Source organism: Hemiscyllium ocellatum, chromosome 34 (genome assembly GCF_020745735.1).
Source record: "Hemiscyllium ocellatum isolate sHemOce1 chromosome 34, sHemOce1.pat.X.cur, whole genome shotgun sequence".
Taxonomy (NCBI): Eukaryota; Metazoa; Chordata; class Chondrichthyes; order Orectolobiformes; family Hemiscylliidae; genus Hemiscyllium; species Hemiscyllium ocellatum.
Window position 1 is genome coordinate 33,562,895 of NC_083434.1, and position 19,712 is coordinate 33,582,606.

General features: G+C 40.5%; 1 protein-coding gene across 3 annotated transcripts in view; it reads right to left on the reverse strand.

Annotated features, from left to right (window-relative positions):
- topbp1 (DNA topoisomerase II binding protein 1) overlaps nucleotides 1–19,712 on the reverse strand; it is a 73,361-nt gene that overhangs the window by 6,115 nt on the left and 47,534 nt on the right. For 2 of the 3 annotated variants that reach the window (XM_060849956.1, XM_060849957.1), the window contains exons 18-26: nucleotides 18,341–18,484; nucleotides 16,557–16,656; nucleotides 12,853–13,039; nucleotides 11,235–11,464; nucleotides 9,875–10,008; nucleotides 8,532–8,643; nucleotides 6,191–6,354; nucleotides 2,871–3,011; nucleotides 640–732 (exon numbers count right to left, since the gene is read on the reverse strand). In XM_060849956.1, the coding sequence (XP_060705939.1) occupies nucleotides 640–732; nucleotides 2,871–3,011; nucleotides 6,191–6,354; nucleotides 8,532–8,643; nucleotides 9,875–10,008; nucleotides 11,235–11,464; nucleotides 12,853–13,039; nucleotides 16,557–16,656; nucleotides 18,341–18,484 (1,305 nt within the window). Of the gene's footprint in view, nucleotides 1–639; nucleotides 733–2,859; nucleotides 3,012–6,190; nucleotides 6,355–8,531; nucleotides 8,644–9,874; nucleotides 10,009–11,234; nucleotides 11,465–12,852; nucleotides 13,040–16,556; nucleotides 16,657–18,340; nucleotides 18,485–19,712 lie in introns of those variants that run through there. The other variant, XM_060849958.1, reaches the window with a different exon arrangement.

The window sequence follows — 19,712 nt, forward strand, 5'->3', positions numbered from 1 at the left end:
GATCCAGTTTGTGCCAGGCAGGGGAAGTTACAATTTTCTCTTAAACCAAGATACACAAAGTCAAACTTGTTTATTTATTTTGAAAGTGGAGGATGAGATTTTGCAAGGAGTAAGATTTGACAGACATTACAATGGGAGGTGTGCAAAAGATGGAACTTGTGCAGAACTCGGGAGATGTCAGTAGAATACCCTCGGTAGTCATGCTGCATAAAAAGCTCATGAAGCTAAAATATTTATGGTTAAGTTAAATAATTTCTTTGAGAATTATTTTGTTTTTTCAGACATATTGTCATAAAATTTAACACTGAGAAGCTCAGTGGCTTGAAAAGCAACATATCTCAAGAACGTTAAAGTAAATGTCTTCTGAGCATGTTTCTTCTCTTGAACCTGGTTATAAAGGATGGCCATTCTATTACTCAGTTTGGTGCTGGCTATTGATTCCACTATCTTGTACTACCTGAGTAAATAGATACAATGTGTGTAACTAACTCATTGTTTCACATAATCTAGAATACTGGTGTGATGTTTGGAATACAGCAGTTATGAAACATTTAACAGTTCAGATGCATGCCTTTTAAACATGTGGATGATTTATATATACAAGCTATCAGAAACGTTATGTAACTGGCTAATACGAACCCTGGCTCCACCTGAAAGAAGAAGACGCCTGAAACCTGCCTCCTTGGCATGATCAAAGTTTAAAATAACTTTCCAACCAGTAAATGCACCAATCTGCAGAAACAGGAGATGATAATTAAGTCAAACACCATGTACATTCTGAACTTCGCATCCTTAAATAGAAAAAGTTAGAGTAGTTCTTGTTATGAGAGTTTGCTGAAGTCATTGCTTCAAAAAGGTTAACATGGATAGCTTGGAAGTACTTTGTAATAATAAATGCGACAACGTGTGTTGTCATTCCCACACATTGCTCCATAGAGACAAAAACATATTGACTCTTTGGTTGACAGTACATTGTGTAATATATTTTTCACAGCGCTACCTGAACTCTCCTCCTTTAACTCTTCCAGCTGTAGGCAGTTTGTCACTTTAAACATTATGTGATATCACTCAGACCTAAAGTGCAAGTTGTTTCTTTTCAGATTCCTCTTTTGGGAGGGCAGAATCTCCTCATATGCAGACCAAGTTCTGTGTCTTCAGGCAAGAGCAGACATTTAAGAATCACTGTTTGAAAATTCATTAATGGAAACCTTAAAATAATTCCTTGGTACAATTAATAACTCTCCATCCAGAAAAGATACGCTTTTCAAATAGAGTCCTAATGAGTAGTTGCCAAGTATTATCAGAAGATGGAGAGGGACAATAGGAGAATATTAAAATTCTAATTAACAACCACCATCAACTGTGATTGGCCCAGTTAGTATCACCCTTGCTCGGGTCAGAAACCCTAATATGCGATTGTGGCCATGTTCTGGATCAAGATCAACATTCTAGCGCTGTACTAAAAGGTTAATGCTGTCCTCCTGAAATGTTACACTGAAGCGCAATGCTGGTTTCAGCTGTTAGAGCAGACGGGAAATATCTCATGACACAATTCAAAAAGCACCAAAACCCACATTACAAATTAAGAGCTATGTGGCTTAATTTAAAAAGTTAAAGCAATAGCCTCATTTTCAAACTATTTCAGAAGAATTTATTTTATATATAAATGCCCAGGCTTCACAGATCGGCAGGCATAGACTAATAGGATGTGAAAATCTTAGCCTCAAAACTGTTAAAACAGCATTTTCTAGTTGAGGTTTATTTATCTTGTACTTATCAGGACCATCTGCAAGGATACCATTTCAAGGGAAAAGCCAAAATTTATACTGTGCATGATGCGAGCCCCACTTCATTTAAAATTTAAAGCCTGACAGTTAACTGCCGATCAAGCATTAACGGGTGCATTCTCCATGACAACGCTTCTCCCAGTCACAATCCACATTTCACTGGCCATGCTAAACTGCCCACAGTGTCCAGGGACGTGGGGGCTAGGTGGATTAGTCACGAGAAAACAGGGTTACAGGGTTAGGGTAGGGCTGCTCTTCAGAGGGATAGTGTGGACTTGATGGACTGAATGGCCTGGATGGATTCTATAAATATTTCTCAACAACAGATTAAAACCACAAAATCAGATTAAATCATTATTGATCTTATTTGCTGTTTCTTGCACATAGGTGCACACAAAACATTACCTTGTTTGCTTAGAAATTAAGATTACACTTCAAGAAGTGGCACTTTTATTCTTCATCTTCTGAAGTTGTATACATGCAACTGTGCTCTCTTTCAAAAGACTGTTTCTTGGATGTGATGAGATGTGATGTGTTGCTATACTTACACTCCTCCAAACATTGTTTACAACTTTGTTGGTATTTTTCATCACTTCAGAGTTGTTTAGAATTGGTACTAGTCAAAAAGGACAATTCAACAACTTCCTTGCCAACACATGAAGAAACACTAAAAATCCTGAACGCAGAGTGACACCATGTAGGACCAATATTGGTCTGTGCACGTGGAACACGTAATGCCAACTGTTGTAATTATCCACCTGACTACGTAATATCCAGTCTGGTCTCTTTCAAAGTAAATATTCTGGCATTCAGTGCACCGAAGTGTTCTAGTCAGTCTAAGCAAGGAACCACACAAATCTGAAAAAAAGAACGAAAGAAGTGCGGATGCTGAAATTCAGAAACAAAAACAGGAATTGCTGGAAAAACTGACCCGGTCTGGCAGCATTTGTGGACAGAAAGCAGTTAACTTTTTGGGTTCAGTGACACTTTTTCCGAATGGAGATTTTCCAGCAATTCCTATTTTTGCACCACACAAATCTACCTGGCTTGTGCAATCTTGAGCATAGCTCACCATGTCAGTACCTCAGCAGTTGGATTCCTTTGTCTTAGCAACTCCAGGTTTTTCCTCCATCTCATGGCTGCCACTGCAAGCTTCTTCTGTTGGACACTAATTCCAGGCAACACATCCAGGATGGAACTGCTGCCCCATTCGTAATTTTCCTCCTGAAGATGAAAGGAATAATGAGTGTGCATACAAGTTCACGCCATCATATGTACATTGTACTTATTGATCATGACAAGAAGCAAGGTTTTAAATAAAATAAAATCACAGTAGTGGGTCAGTTGGATGGCTAGTTTGTGATGCAGAGTGATGTCAATAACATGGGTTCAAATCCTGCTGTGTTCATCACAAAGGATTCTCCTTCTCAACCTCACCCCCCACCTGAGGAATGGTGACCTTCAGGACAAACCACCACCAGCCGTCATCTCTCTAATGACAGAGCAGCCGGTAGGGCTATGGTGACTTTACCTTTAAATCACAGTAGGAAACTGTTTTGACTCAAATGTTAATGGACTCTTTACAAACTGTAAAGTTTATTGAATTGTTCATGCTGACTTTCCTATTCCAAACATCTTTTTTCTGGGATTAATAAAGAAGCTGGCACCTAAGTTATAAAAGCTGTAATCGTTGTTTTGTCATAAAATGGAATCTAATATCTTACACCTAAAAAAAACAAATAGTTCTGAACATTGCTTACACTGAAAGTTGTGTGTGCGCATGCATCACTGAAACATCAAGCTTAGGTATGACAGTATTATTATGTTAATATTAATATTACTTGGCCAAGATGGCAGTAGAATAACAGATCTGCATGTGCGCTCCAGAGCCTGGGGCCCGTCCACTCCCATTCTGCTTGCTTCCTTTCCTTTCCCTTTTATTTTTTGCTCTTTTTCTTTTGTTTTGTTTTTAATTTCTTATTTTTCCTTAGAGTTTTGTGGCGGGTTAATTGAGGCCTACGGCACAGCAATGACAGCAGGCCACATGTGGAAAGGCACCAGCCTCCCAGCAGTCTGAGGTAGCCGCAGCGACAGCGGACACGGTTCCCCCTGACAGTCGGAGGCAGAGGACACGGTTCCCCATGACAGTCAGAGGCAGCGGACACGGTCCCCATGACAGTCGGAGGCAGAGGACACGGTTCCCCCTGACAGTCGGAGGGGGCGGACACGGTCCCCATGACAGTCGGAGGGGGCGGACACGGTCCCACCCGACAGTCGGAGGCAGCGGACACGGTCCCACCCGACAGTCGGAGGCAGCGGACACGGTTCCACCCGACAGTCGGAGGCAGCGGAGACAGTCAGAGGCAGCGGACAAGGTTCCCCCTGACAGTCGGAGGCAGCGGACAAGGTTCCCCCTGACAGTCGGAGGCAGCGGACAAGGTTCCCCCTGACAGTCGGAGGCAGCGGACAAGGTTCCCCCTGACAGTCGGAGGCAGCGGACAAGGTTCCCCCTGACAGTCGGAGGCAGCGGACAAGGTTCCCCCTGACAGTCGGAGGCAGCGGACAAGGTTCCCCCTGACAGTCGGAGGCAGCGGACAAGGTTCCCCCTGACAGTCGGAGGCAGCGGACAAGGTTCCCCCTGACAGTCGGAGGCAACGGACAAGGTTCCCCCTGACAGTCGGAGGCAGCGGACAAGGTTCCCCCTGACAGTCGGAGGCAGCGGACAAGGTTCCCCCTGACAGTCGGAGGCAGCGGACAAGGTTCCCCCTGACAGTCGGAGGCAGCGGACAAGGTTCCCCCTGACAGTCGGAGGCAGCGGACAAGGTTCCCCCTGACAGTCGGAGGCAGCGGACAAGGTTCCCCCTGACAGTCGGAGGCAGCGGACAAGGTTCCCCCTGACAGTCGGAGGCAGCGGACAAGGTTCCCCCTGACAGTCGGAGGCAGCGGACATGGTTCCCCCTGACAGTCGGAGGCAGCGGAGACAGTCGGAGGCAGCGGAGACAGTCGGAGGCAGCGGAGACAGTCGGAGGCAGCGGAGACAGTCGGAGGCAGCGGAGACAGTCGGAGGCAGCGGAGACAGTCGGAGGCAGCGGAGACAGTCGGAGGCAGCGGAGACAGTCGGAGGCAGCGGAGACGGTTCCCCCTGACAGTCGGGGGCAGCGGACACAGTTCCACCTGGGCTCTTCTTGGAAATCAGAGGTGGTGTCGACAGGAGGAGTGGGCCGTGCGCAGAAAGATGGCAGCCTTCCAGCAGTCAAAGGCTGTGCCCAGTGATTGGGGGCAGTAGCAGCAACACCAGAAAGAATGTGGCGACCAACGTGAGCCTCTCAGGCTAACTGAGGCTTCAGGTCATGGGTGGGACTGTGTGCCTGCATCGATGGTTCCAAACACCTTTACAGGAGTCATGATTTGGAGATGCCAGTGTTGGACTGGGGTGTACAAAGTTAAACAAAACCAGTGATGTACTCTGATAGGGATGATAAAGGTACCTCAGTGGAGCAAAGTAGTACGGACGCGGGATGGGAATGTCAACCTAGGAGGAAAAGGAGCACTGGGGTTAGTCAGAGGAATTCGGAGATGGAAATACCAGGTAGGGCTATGGTGAAAACTCAGGGTGAGAGAAATGGGCAAAGGGCAAGAAAGGAGCAGGAGAAGGTGATTAGTAAAGCAGAGGAAGCCAGGATCCTGGATAACAGCCTTTTCATACAAATATAGCTCATCAAGAGTGGAAATAAGCAAACTAGAAAATATTCAAAAGAATAAAACAAACCAAAATTCCTCTGTAAAAGTATGCTTTTTAGGTCCAAGGAGAGAATGCTGTATATACTGTCTCAACAACAGGAACAGGCTCAGAAGCAAAATTTAAAGCTGCTGCTTTTTTGGTCTGAGAGAATTTTCTCTCAAAGTAAATGACAAACATCATTTACATTTAACATGATCATTATACTTAAGGTGACAACGACAAAAGTGAAAGTTGCCATAGACCCAAAAGACCATACGCTGCTCTCTCATTAGAGACAATTTGACCTGAAGGTCAGCACATCTCCGGTGAGGGGTCAGGTCGAGAAGGTGGGGCCTTCACGATGACCTCAGCCAGTGTGGGAATTGAACTCACACTGCTGGTGTCACTCTGCATCACAAACCAGCTGTCCAGCCAACTGACCTCCAAAGCTGACAACTTTAGACAACTACGACTGACCATAAAGTCAAACACTGCACAGACACAGAAGGAACATGGAAAAGAAATTTCGACCTCTAATTTTAGAAACAAAATTATATAATATGGCAACATCACTTTCAAATACAGATTAGGCTAATTTTATGTATGCATTCAGAAATGATGATTAATATTCAATCGGGAAACAAGTATTTTTAATTGTTATTTTCAGTTGAGACAACATAACCTGGATAAATTTGGCAGCAGCTCTGCATGCCTCGAGATACGATCGATGAAGAACCCATTTCCCAGCTGCCATCGAAGCCAAGTATTTTTCATTACGTAATGGTTGCCCAACAATGATGTGCGTGCAGGATGGGTCAAAGCATTGTCTATCTAACACTACTGCACCTAAAGAGAGCAACAAATTCCACATTTACTCAACAAATAGTAAAATCACTGGTTTTGAAGATATACTTTTTACAAATGATGATACGATAAATACAAACCAAGATTCCAGTTACAGCACAAACATTTTGTCTGGATTGAGTTTCTTGCAACAAAGGTTTACCAGTCTGATCTTTTATAAAACTTGCTACAAAAACTCTTTACCTTAACGTTTTGATGAAATACTCATTTGTTATATCTATACTCAATCCACGTTAATGCCAACATTTTGTATGGGCCTTCAATCGTCCAATAGTTTAATTCTAAGACAATCATTCAATCTATTTTACACAATTATTATTTTAGGCTTCTGAATAAACAAATGCTTTAAATCAATCTGGTCTTTTAGAGTCTTAAGAATTGCTGATTTTTCAGCTAAACTCTGGTAATACATTTATTTCCAATTTCTGATCAAACCTATGTTAATCTTTGATCTGAACCATTTTTGGACCCCATTTGAACAGAGCTTGTACAGCCACAGATCTATTAAAAGTGCCTACACCACAGTACCATGTACACATTTAGCAATTTTTCTTCACAATTCTCAATGATCTCAAAGCAAGTTTTGTTATTTCCCTGCTACCAAAAGCATTTTGTTCCCTATGATTGACATCTCCTTGCATTATAATGAGCATCATTAAATTAATGGCTGATGCCAGTGTACTGGAAGTTCAGGAGTACCTCTCTGATGTGGTTATTCCTCCTACTGAGACAATAAATGTTAGTAGACCATTTGATCTTGGAAGATATTGCAACGGATGCACATGAACATTTTCTAACATGGGACACTGCCACAGGAGGCAGGGCCACTGTAGCCACTTGTGGTTCCTCTCCCGTGATCAGTTAATTCAGCACTTGATGGAAGCTGGGTTCCTGCAGCTACGGTTTAGTATCTTGCTAGCTATTGTGATAAATAATGGAATGTGTTACTTATTTATAAATCATGGAAAGGGTGCAAAGTGCATTCATAAGAATGGTATCATGGATGAAGGACTCCAATCACGTGGAGACACTGCAGAATTTGTAATTGATCTTTTTACAGCAAAGACGATTAAGAGGAGAATTAGATATTCGAGACTGTGAAGGGTTTTGATAAAACATCTAGGGAGAAACTAACAGGGATGTTAGTAATCAGAGGTTTAAGGTAATCGGTACCAAAGGGAAATAATTTGGTAGCAACAAGATGAAGATGTTTTTGCTAAAACACAGCTACTCAGACTGTGGGGAGTGCTGAGACATAGATTAATTAATTAGGTTAGATTAGATAATTAAAAATATCTCTATCTCCTCCTTCAATTTACTCAAAGAGTAATGGGTGTTTGGAGGTGTGAAGATCTTATTGGGGTAAAACAGACGACAAGTTTGAATCCTTTTCTGACATCTGATACGAAATCTTTCCATATTTCCTTTTATTTGATCTTTTGTAGTTTATGTTTCTTTCTTTAATAAATGTTTTGTTCTGTGCTAAAAATACAATGACAGTCTATTGTAAATCTGTTCAGTAACTGACCTCCACAATAAAGTTTACGTATTAGCTTATGAGCCAGATTTGATTCTGGGATCTGACTTGTGCAGAATTAATATCAGCTGGGATTGTAACAAAAACACGATGGCACAGTGGTTAGCACTGCTGCCTCACAGCACCAGGATCCCAGGTTCGATTCCGGTCTCAGGCAACTGTATGTGTGGAGTTTGCACATTCTCCCCGTGTCTGTGTGGGTTTCCTCTGGGTGCTCCAGTTTCCTCCCACAGTCCAAAGGTGTGCAGGTTCAGTGAATTGGCCATGCTAAATTGCCCGTAGTGCTAGGTGCATGAGGGAGATGGGTCTGGGTGGGTTACTCTTCGGAAGGTCAGTGTGGACTGGTTGGGCTGAAGGGAATCCTTCCACACTGTAGGAATCTAATCTAATCTAACCAGGTAATCAGACATACACTTGAAATGGAAAACATTTCAAGGCTATAGGGTAAGAGAAGGGAACTGAATCTTACTGCAGCTGTCATGGGCACAACAAACTAAATGGTCTCCTTTTGTGATGTAAGAATCTATGATTCTCAGAATCAAACATAGTAAAGTAGCACTAAGCAAAACATAATCTTTTGAAAGTGGAAATAATAGCACGCGATACAAGAAAAACACCACACCTAACTCCTCAATAAGATGGCAGTAGTCAATCCGCTCCTGAGGGTTCAATGAGGATAACTGGAACCTGCGCTGAACATGTGTTTCTTTAGTATTACTGTCAACAGCAGCAACCTGGAATTATAAGAAAACATCACAAGATTTATTTACTGTCAGTAACCAAAACAAATATTCAGTAAGATTAACTTTATTTCTCATTGCTCATGGGACTTTAAAATCTTTGAGCCAAGCTGTCAGAACTTTCATGGCTTAGGGCTGACTAAGGTTCCACTTGTACTTTTAAGCTCTGGTGACCCTACAGTTGTTCAGATTTTCAGAAGATACAAACATGAGCATCTGCAAATATGGTTCAAAGGACTGTTCAACTTCAGTTATTCTCACATATTCTGAAACAGATTAGCAGTCACAGAGTGTTAAAAGGCACAGGAACTGCATGGGAAGACAATGAGAAATACCATGCTAAACACTTGGCCTAATGTTTTATCGCTCACCTATTAATGCAGAGACCCAGGTAACGTTCTGGGTACTCAGGTTCTAATCCTGCCATGACAGATGATGGAGTCTGAGTCAAATGGTAAATCTGAAATTAACAGCCTAATGATGACCATGAAACCATTGTTGATTGTTATTAAAAAAAATCTGGTTCACTTTAGAGAAGGAAACTGCCAACAATACCTGGATTGATCTCCGTGTGACTTCAGACCCCCAAAGTATAGTTGATTCTTAACTGCCCTCTGGGCAATTAGGGATGGGCAATAAAATGTTGGCCTAGCCAGCAATGGCCATATCCCAAGAATGATTTTTTTTAAAAGCTTTAGCTTTGGTAGACAGTTGTGTTTGAATAAAAGATAGATATCAATCGATTTAACAGAACAGAAATTAAATTTCAATGGTCTCGGAGTGCTTTTCTACTTGACAAGCTTCAAGTCATTTTCTTTATCACTTTACATTGACACAAGTCAAAATGTCTGTCTCAATACAATGTTAAAAAGCATGAACAAATATACAAAATGTAAACAAGCAAAATAAACAACAAAAAAAAAATCGATGAGTACTGCCTGGGAAACAAGGCAAATCCTGCAAAATAGTACAAGAAAGGGCTTGTAACACCACCACTAAACAATTGCAATGTTAAGGATAGATGAAAAAACTTTTGGGCTTGGAATCAAAAACATTGGGATGCAGTAACAGCCTTACTATCAGAGGAGTTAAATGAAATTTAGCCCAGTTCTCCTGGGTTCTTCCTCTACTCATTTAAATTCTGCTGCAACATTCTCTCTCATCTAAACATAACACAAATATGTATTTTACTAGACCGTTACAATAAAAAAAAGTGTTTGCCAACCTGTTCTTTAGGCTGTGGTGCCACAGGTGGTTTTGTCAGTGGAAATGCTATACTAGGAGCCTGAGGTGTAGGGGTGAGACGATCATCCTTCATCAGAATGTCACCATTTGTTACAGGAAGACACTGAGGAATTTCTGTTATAGAAGAATTAATATCAATTTTTTGCATGTAAATATTGATAATGCACATGTTGCACTCAATGAATCTCTGAAGGACTAGTTGAACAATATTAGTAATATTAAAACAAAGCACACGTTTTGAACACATTGCTTTCCTTTCCTTGAAGACCTTATTCTGAAACAGCGTTTTATTTATTTTTAAAGAGAAACAGAATCAAAATAGCATGGAGACAGATGCATAGAAACATTGAAAATAGGACAAGTAGGCCATTCACCCCTTCCAACTTGCTCTGCCATATAATATACTCATGGTTAATCATCTGACTCAATACCCCATTCCCACTTACTCCCTGTACGCTTCGTATCTTTCACCCTAAGCACTATATCTAACTATTCCCTAAAAACATTCAATATATTGGCTACGATTGCTTTCTGTGGCGGACAGTTCCACAGGCTCACACTCTCTGGTCCTTAAACGGTCTTCCCTAGTCCAGGAATTCCTGGTCATAGTAACATCCTTCCTGCATTTACTCTGTCTAGCCCCATTAGAATTTTAGAGGTTTCTGAGAGATGCCCCTCATTCTTCTGAACTCCAGTGAACAATGTCATAATCAATCCAGTTTCTCTTCATGCATCAGTCCTGTCATTCCAGGAATCAAACTTTCATTGTACATCTTTCACAGCCAGAACATCCTTCCTCAAATAAGGCAAGCAAAACTGCACAATATGCCATGTATGGTCTCACAATGGTCCTGTATAATTATAGCAAGACATCTTTGGTCCAATATACGAATCCTCTTACTACCAAAGTCAATATATCATTTGCCTTCTTCACCACCTGCTGCACTTCTAAGCTTGTTCTCAGCGACTAGTGTACAAGAACACCCTGGTCTAGCTGCACCTCCCCTTTCTCAATCTAAGATAATTTCTTTCCCTACAGATGCTACCCAACCTGACAGCTAACTTCAGCATTTTCGGTACAAATGCCAGATTTCCAGCAGCTGCAATGTTTTGCATTTGCCCACTTAAAATAAAAACTGGTTTTTAAAGTCGGCAGCTCCAAAGCTTTTCTATTCACTGTTAACCAGTAAGAAAATAACAGTTACTGGCCACCATCAGCATGACTCAAATTAATTTTAAAATGCATTAAACTTCACAGTATATCAGATATCGCTCGGAAAAGGTGTTAAACGATTCAGCATAAAAACGAATAAAATACACATGGAATTAGTTTAACATACCTATTGCAGCAATTTCTGAATCAGTTAAAGAGTCTTTGTGTTTTGCATTTCTTTCCTCCACTTGCTCTGTATTTTTCTGAAATTGCTCAGAGTACTGAGAGGGGCTGCCCGGCCACTGCATGTTATTGGCTAGTTTGGCTCTCTCTTCTCTGGCTGTTGGATCATCCCAGATAATCTGCTCATTCTGTGATGGCTCTGTATTGATTTCCGCAACTGCTGAATGTGAGCGCCTAAAGACAGAATCTCCAGTGAACTAACTTGGAAGTACAAATGTGAGGTTGAATATTTATGCTTTCATAACAACTTATTTTTGGCTCTAATTAAATGAGTTACTGATGCTCAAAATGACCTGTGGATTTCACTTTCAAAACTGTTAAGAATACTTTTAATTTAATTATTATCATTTTTAAAACGTTACTACACTTCTGAAATTTATTTTTCAGAAATCCATTGAAGAATTTTACACATTTCTGTCCTATTAATATTTTGTAAAAGGCTCTCATTTTTTAAAAATAATGCAAATACTGAATTTTCAGTTTGAATAATGCACCACGTACAGACACACAGCTGTAAAACTGAAGGCGACACTTCAACAATTCAGCCGAGTTGCAAACATAAGGAAACAAACTGACTAAACAAACAATCATTTTAAAAAAAATTTCAATCATACTTAAAAATGTATATAATAAAGAAGTTAAGAGTCACAGAGATATACAGCACTGAAATGGACCCTTCGGTCCAACTCATCCATGCCGACCAGATATCCGAAATTAATCTCGTCCCATTTGCCAACATTGGCTCATATCCCTATAAACCCCTCCTATTCTTATATCCAACCAAATGCCTTTTAAATGTTGCAATTGTACCAGCCTCACCAATTCTTCTGGCAGCTCATTCCATACACGCACCACCCTCTGCATAAAAAAGTTGCCCTATAGGTCCCTGTTAAATGTTTCACCTCACCGCAAATCTATGCCCTCTAGTTTTGGACTCTCCCACCCCAGGGAAAAGTCCTTGTCTATGTCTCTCATGATTTTATGAATCTCTTTAAGGTCACTCCTCAGCCGCTGACACTCCAGGGAAAATAACCCTAACATATTCAGCCTCTCCCTTTAGCACAAACCCTCCAACCCTGGTGACATACTTGTAAATCTTTTCTGAACCTTTTCAAGTTTCACACCATCCTTCCAATAGGAAGGAGACTGGAAATGCAGTACTTTTGGAGACAGTACTCCAAAGGTTGCATAATCAATGTCCTGTACAGCCGCAACATGACCTCTGACGTCCTATACTCAATGCACTGACCAAGAAAAGAAAGAATATCAAATGCATTCTTCACTATCCTATCTATTACGACTTCACTTTTAAGGAACTATGAACCTGCAATTCAAGGTCTCTTTGTTCAGCAACACTCACCAGGACCTTACCAGACAATGACAATTCATTTGCAGAAGCTAGACAAAACGTACCACCGGAATAAGGTGCAACAAGATCCCACTTCACAATACAGTTTGCAAAAGGACACAATATTTTTTACAAATGTGAAATATTAAGTAATTAAATAGGCTAATTCATATAGCTCAAATGATGGCCCTAAAGTCAAATACCCATCAGGCACCTGAGGGACTCCAGTGCTCTGCTCCGTCCAGAACGAACTGCGCTATCAGCTGATGTGGGAGAGTACTCCAAGGCTCCTCTTGACATGGCTCCACGGTGCCCTACTGACCTCTCTACTCTTGTAGCAGACATTATTTCTTGTAACTGACGTTGGAAATTCTCTCTCATTTCTGAAGTTTCAGTCAAATCTGCAACAAAGATTGAATATGTATGACAAATTTGAAGAACTCCAGACTTTTATCTTTCAAAAACATATCAGAATATGAGGATCTAAATCCACGATGACAGTTAATCCCATTTCCTCACTTAGATATTTTGCATCTGTCCTCAGCTGTACCCTTTCTAAACATCCAAAAGACATATGTTTATGATATTTATTTGCCCAGCATGCTGTCAGAAACGGGTAAAAACAATGACTGCAGACGCTGGAAACCAGATTCTGGATTAGAGGTGCTGGAAGAGCACAGCAGTTCAGGCAGCATCCGAGGAGCAGTAAAATTGATGTTTCGAGCAAAAGCCCTTCATCAGGAATACAGGCAGACAGCCTGAAGGGTGGAGAGATAAGTGAGAGGAGGGTGGAGGTGGGGAGAAAGTATCTTAGAGTACAATAGGTGAGTTGGGGAGGGATTTTAACCCGACTGTGAATCCTCTTGCAAGGATGCCTGCCTTGAAGGAGTTTTCCTCCTCTCTCTACAAGAATCTCAGGGAGTCCCTTTCCCACTGCAACTCCCAGGTCATTTCCTCTGCCCTGAAGCCCTTCAACCAGGTCCTGAAATAAACTCGCTACCACAGCCACATTTGCTTCATCAATGTGGACTTGCAACAATTTCCTCATTTCCCCTTCCCCCACCTCACCCCAGTTCCAAACTTCCAGCTCAGCACTGTCCCCATGACTTGTCCTACCTGCCTATCTTCTTTTCCATCTATCCACCCCCTCCCCCCTGACCTATCACCTTCATCCCCTCCCCCACTCACCTATTGTACTCTATGCTACTTTCTCCCCACCCCCACTCTCCTCTCACTTATCTCTCCACCCTTCAGACTCTCTGCCTGTATTCCTGACGAAGGGCTTTTGCCCGAAACGTCGATTTTACTGCTCCTCGGATGCTGCCTGAACTGCTGTGCACTTCCAGCACCTCTAACCCAGAATGCTGTCAGAAATGCTGGTTAATAACAGGACATGTGGTACAATTGTGAATGATAAGATCAACAGTCTTTTTGTTCCCTTAACCAATTAATGTTAGGGATTGAGAAAGAAAAACAAAAATCAACAGAGAAGCATGAATTAAATTTGACAATTTAAAGTCAAATGTGGTATCAAAAAGGGAGGGTGGAAAAACGTATTGACAATAAAGTGAGAGCACTCAATGACTGGCTAAAGAAATTTCAAAAAATTCTCCAACAGCTTTTGTAAGAATGAGGTTCCAAGGTTTACAGTGTTCCCTTTCTGTGATGGAACGATTAATTGGCCTTGCAGGAAAATAAACCTTCTCCTTAAAAAGAATATCAAGAATAATCCCTAATTTAGTGAATGTAATTGTACAACTTCATGAAACATGAACAGGTTAATGGCAAGCTGCACCATTTTTTTCAGGAGACTAATGAATGAATGCCGTAAATCATCCAGGAACCATGTGGCAATTGGTAATTCACTGGGTATCTCTTCCTCATGCTGAGTCGTGGGAAGAACTACACACTAATAACGCTCCATTAAGCTTACCGGTATTTTGATGACCAAATGTTTATTTTCAATTTCTGATAACTATTAAACATGACCATGTGCTCCAAAGTCCAAATTTCAGAAAATATTTAGACGTGTGCAAACAGTTTTTAGAAATTCCAATTTCTTTCATGTTGCTAGCCATACTACAGGATTTCTTTCCAATCTATCATGGGATGTGAACATTGTTTGCAAGGCTGTTGTCCTAATGGCCACTAACGTGGTGATGGAAGATACCATAACAATGCAGCCAGATCCTAGAATCGTGGAATGCTGCTGCTGCTGAAACTTGATATTGCATCACGTCTTCTTTGCTCTTCTAAATATTGGTTTTGTCCTATATAATGGACTTGTGACCTAACCATGGATCTACAGTTTATGTGGAAAATTGACAGGTTTGTGGGATTCAATACTGAAAACAGTGAAAAGGCAAAGTCATGTGAAGAAGATAACTTGATATTTTTATGCATGTCAAATAAGATCGTGCATTATAGGATTAAAATAAGTAAAGACACCACAGACCCCACACAGTCACAGGGCTGCTCTCATGAGAGAGACAACAACAGTGGTGGGTTTAGCCCGAGAGTCACCAAGCCTCAAGCAAAGGGCAAGGTCAAGAAAGTGGGACCTTGATGGTGACCTTAGCTGGTAAAGGAATTATACCTGCACTTTGGTGTGACTGCATTGCAAACCAGCCATCCAGCTAACTGACCCTATCACGTTTTAAAACAGCAATCCTACAGGAGATTTACCTGCGCCCTTCCAAAGAGAAGGTGAAGTATGGACAGGGCCAATAAGCAGGAACAGTGACTAATCAGTGTTCAAATTATTTCATAGCCTCCAAGATAACTGTTTTTCTTCAATACTTGAATTTTGCGCATGCCTAATTTTCATCCTTTAGCTGCCAATGTTATAACCTGCGTAAGTCTCTCCCTAAACAATTCTCTCTTCTCCCTTAAGATGCCCATTAAAACCTGCCAGAGCTGCCTGATCCAACTACTTCTAATTCCATGGACCATTGCACGTGTTGAGTAACTGGTGTTGCGAAAAATGTGGTTTAAATGCAAGTTTGCTGATTTGAAAGGTCAGGCTCACTGCTGGAGTGAGGTTTGATACCATGTCCTTCTGACTCACTGGTAACAGCATTATCACAGAGCTGAGCTGAACAGACAAGCAAAGACCATTGCATATTTGTTTTAAAAGGGAAAACATAAATATTTGAGCAAGAGGAAACACAAGGGCACAGGGAGAGACTAGGGCAGTGAGGATTATTTTTTAATTGTTCTAGCAAAAAATATGATGCAGACATGATTGGTCAATCAGACCATATCAGAGTTAATACGGACACAATTATTCAGCAAGTCAGGTTAGAACCTAACAAAATCTGGTGCAGGGTCACAACAAACTATTGTCCACAATTATTTTAGCCTATGCTTTTGAGTAATATTTATATGAAGAGCAAATATTAGTTTGGTGGCATTTATACAGGACTTCTATACCATATGTTAGTACATATGAGTCATAGAGATGTACAGCATGGAAACAGGCCCTTCAGTCAAACTCATCCATGCTGACCAGATATCTTAATCTAATCTAGTCCTATTTGCCAGCACGTTGCCAATTTTCCTCTAAACCCTTCCTATTCATATACCCATCCAGATGCCGTTCAAATGTTGTAATTGTACCAGCCTCCACCACTTCCTCTGGCAGCTCATTCTGTACACTCACCACCCTGTCTGTGATGCTACCCCTTAGGTCCCTTTTTAGGTGAACCCGATTTAAATTATATGGGCTAGCACCCTTGTTTAAATGGGAAATTATACAACTATACAAATACTTTAGGAACATTCCTCTTATTATTGGCAACAGTAATTTCAAGGATACAATGGCAAGATCCACTTAGCCCTTTAATGTTGAGAAACATTGCTTCAACAAATAGCAAAATGAATGAACTTGCTGCATGAAAACCAACTGATCGTATTCACCTCCACATTCTTCGCTTTGTTCATCCTGGGGAGGTCTCCCAACTTTCAGCTGTTCGTCATTTTCGCTTTCTAGTTCCTCAGCCTCTGGTGTGGCAGAAGTCTGTCAAAAGAGACTGTAATCATTTCTCTGCATTGGAAAACCAGCAAAATGAAATTACATTTAATAACTTGTTGCTTGGACTTTTATCAAAGTAACAAATAGTGAAATATCAGAACTATGCAAATAAGTGCAAGTCTGTTTTGTTTAAAAATGGCAGCATAGAGCATGAGTGTACATATCCTAGACTGAGGCAATTCGTATACATTATACTTTAAAACAGTAGTGCAATGATAGATTAATGTATTATTTTTGATAATGCGAAGCTTTCAAAGTAAATACAAAGTTGTTCTGAAGTTCCAAAAAGTTTATAAAATTAGATTTACTTAAACCAAATTGCAGAAAGCATATACAGTTTAAGTAGCTGCACAAACTAGCAAAGAGCAAAGCATGTTTGTCTTTTAGTCTTGGTCAAAAGTATTTGTTAATACTTGACAGAGAACCATAATCCAGAGAAACATATGACTTGATGATTTCCTTCATAGGAACAGAAATAGGTCATTTGAATCCTTAAGCCTCTGTCAACCACAACTTGTCTGCATCTTAATTACAACTACCTCTCCTAGTTTCAAAACCTTCAATACATTTGCTTCATAAAATCTCGCAACCCACGTTTTGAAACTTTCAATTGACTTGGCCTCAAATGTCTTTCTGGAAGCAAAAGTTCCAGATTCTAACTCCATTTCATAGGAGGAAGCCTGTATTGACATCATTCTTGAATGACCTTGCTCAAATTTTAAGATTTATTGTGGACTCCCCCACCAGAAGAAATTTTGATAAATCTTTCAATACCAACAAATGCGCTCGGACAAATCAGGCAAAAGACAGCCTTAATAACGTCACAACTTCACATTAATCTATTCTGTCCCTTTATATAAACTATGTTCCAAGTTAATGTCAATTTATTTTGCCTAAAGACTTTGAAAGTAAAATGTCTTACCTGCAATGCCCAAGGTGTACCAGCTGGGAGTGTAACTTGTTGTAAATTCAACACAGAAGGGTGATATACTTAACAGCTAATTTATTTCCCTACAGAACATACATATATTCTGACCAATGCAGCACCAGCTTGCTGTTTTTTTCAAGGTACTGAGAAATTTCCTTTTGCTCCAATTATGAATTGGTTATGAACTAAATGGTTGAATAGTTGTGGAGATACTGAGAATGGACAGCATTCAGGAAAGAAATTGACAATGCAAATTCAATATCCTAATGTGTATCACTCTTTGTCAAATGTCTTGAGATGCAAAGAAAACAGATATCTGCTGAGCTTGGAATTCATGTTTAAGAGCCACACAGCTAATAAGATGAAGATACAGACTGAAAACATGCTATGAGACATCTAGTTTACTGGCATATCTGTTGCTGATTCATGCTTTGTGGGAAATTAGAGGAAAAATTACTTGAAATAACAGAGCGTGAAACAAAAATTATAAGCAGAGGGCAGAAATGGGAAGACACAGGTGTTTGCATTTTAAGGCAATACTGCAAACAAATAAAGGTTTCAATCATAAAGAACCTTGTATTTTCAACAAGCTTTGCAGAGTGATATGTTTTTAAGGTATATATGTGAAATTTAAATAACTCCTGGATATTTACTACAGAAATCACATTCTTCTCAATCTGGAATGAAATAAATGGTACTTCTTTGGAACGCTGACATACAAATTCTGTATTTCTACAATACCTGCTCTTCTCTGCATCTTGCTTGAGAAAGATACGTCTGTGTGGACACTCTGGTTTCTTGAATTGCACTCATATCCAAACTCATATTTGGATTATACGTGTGAGGATAGAGAGATTCAGGCACCTTCTTTTGTTCATCAGCACACTGTATACAAGAGTTCCAGGATTAGCAATCCAATTGACAAACTATTCATAAACTATAAAACTACAATGGAATATTAAATGAAGATGCTTAGATGGCGGCTCGTGCAGAACATAAAGACCATTTGAAATCAAATGGGCCAAATAGCCTGTTTCTACGTTATAGATTTATTTAAAGCAGCAATTACAACATGCCTGAACATTTCAGAGTGACAAACTAAAGATATAATTTCCAAGGAGCAATATTAAGACAAGCAAATTGTTAATTAGCCAATTTTTAACCACTAACCCCAGCTTTATAATTTCAAGCCAATAAATATGGATTGTAAATCTGTTCAATTTTCTAGTTCTTCCAGTTTAGTTTGTAAAGGATTTAAGCCAAGTTACTATTGTAAGTTTTACTCATGTCTTAAAACAATATCTCACAGAATCATCATAGAATCCCTACAGTGTGGAAACATGCCATTTGGCACAAGTCCACACCAAACCTCTGAAGAGTATCTCACTCTGACCCATTCTCCTACTACTCTACATTTCCCCTGACTAATGCAGCTAATCTACACATCCCTGAACAGTATGAGCAATTTAGCCAATTCACCTAATCTGCACATCTTTGGACTTTGACAGGAAATTGGAGCACTCAGGGGAAACCCATGCAGGCACAGGGAGAATGTGCAAACTCCACAGAGACAGTCGCCCAAGGCTGGAATCAAACCCAGGTCCCTGGCTCTGCAAAGCAGCAGTGCTAACCACTGAGCCATCATGTCATAGAGATGTACAGCACGGAAACAGACCCTTCCATCCAACTCGTCCATGCCGACCAGATATCCCAACCCAATCTAGTCACACCTGCCAGCAACTGGCCCAGATCACTCCAAACCCTTACTTTTCATATAACCATCCAGATGCCTTTTAACTGTTGTAATTGTACTAGCCTCCACCACTTCCTCTGGCAGCTCATTCCACCTAATGGAATATTTATAATGGAATTCTCAAAATGTGATAATGAAATATATTAGCAATGGTTTACAACCAGAGATTGAACAGGAACATCAACTATCCTTGTGGATGTAAATCAGATTTGCTAAAAATCAAATGCAGACCATTTTCACTTATTAGGAAGCTGGTAACATGACGGCATACATTCTTTTGATGCTGCTGAATTTAAGAAGGACTTGACAGAATTTGCTTCACACATTCAAGTTTGTTGAAGTAGTAAAAAGAGAAGGTGC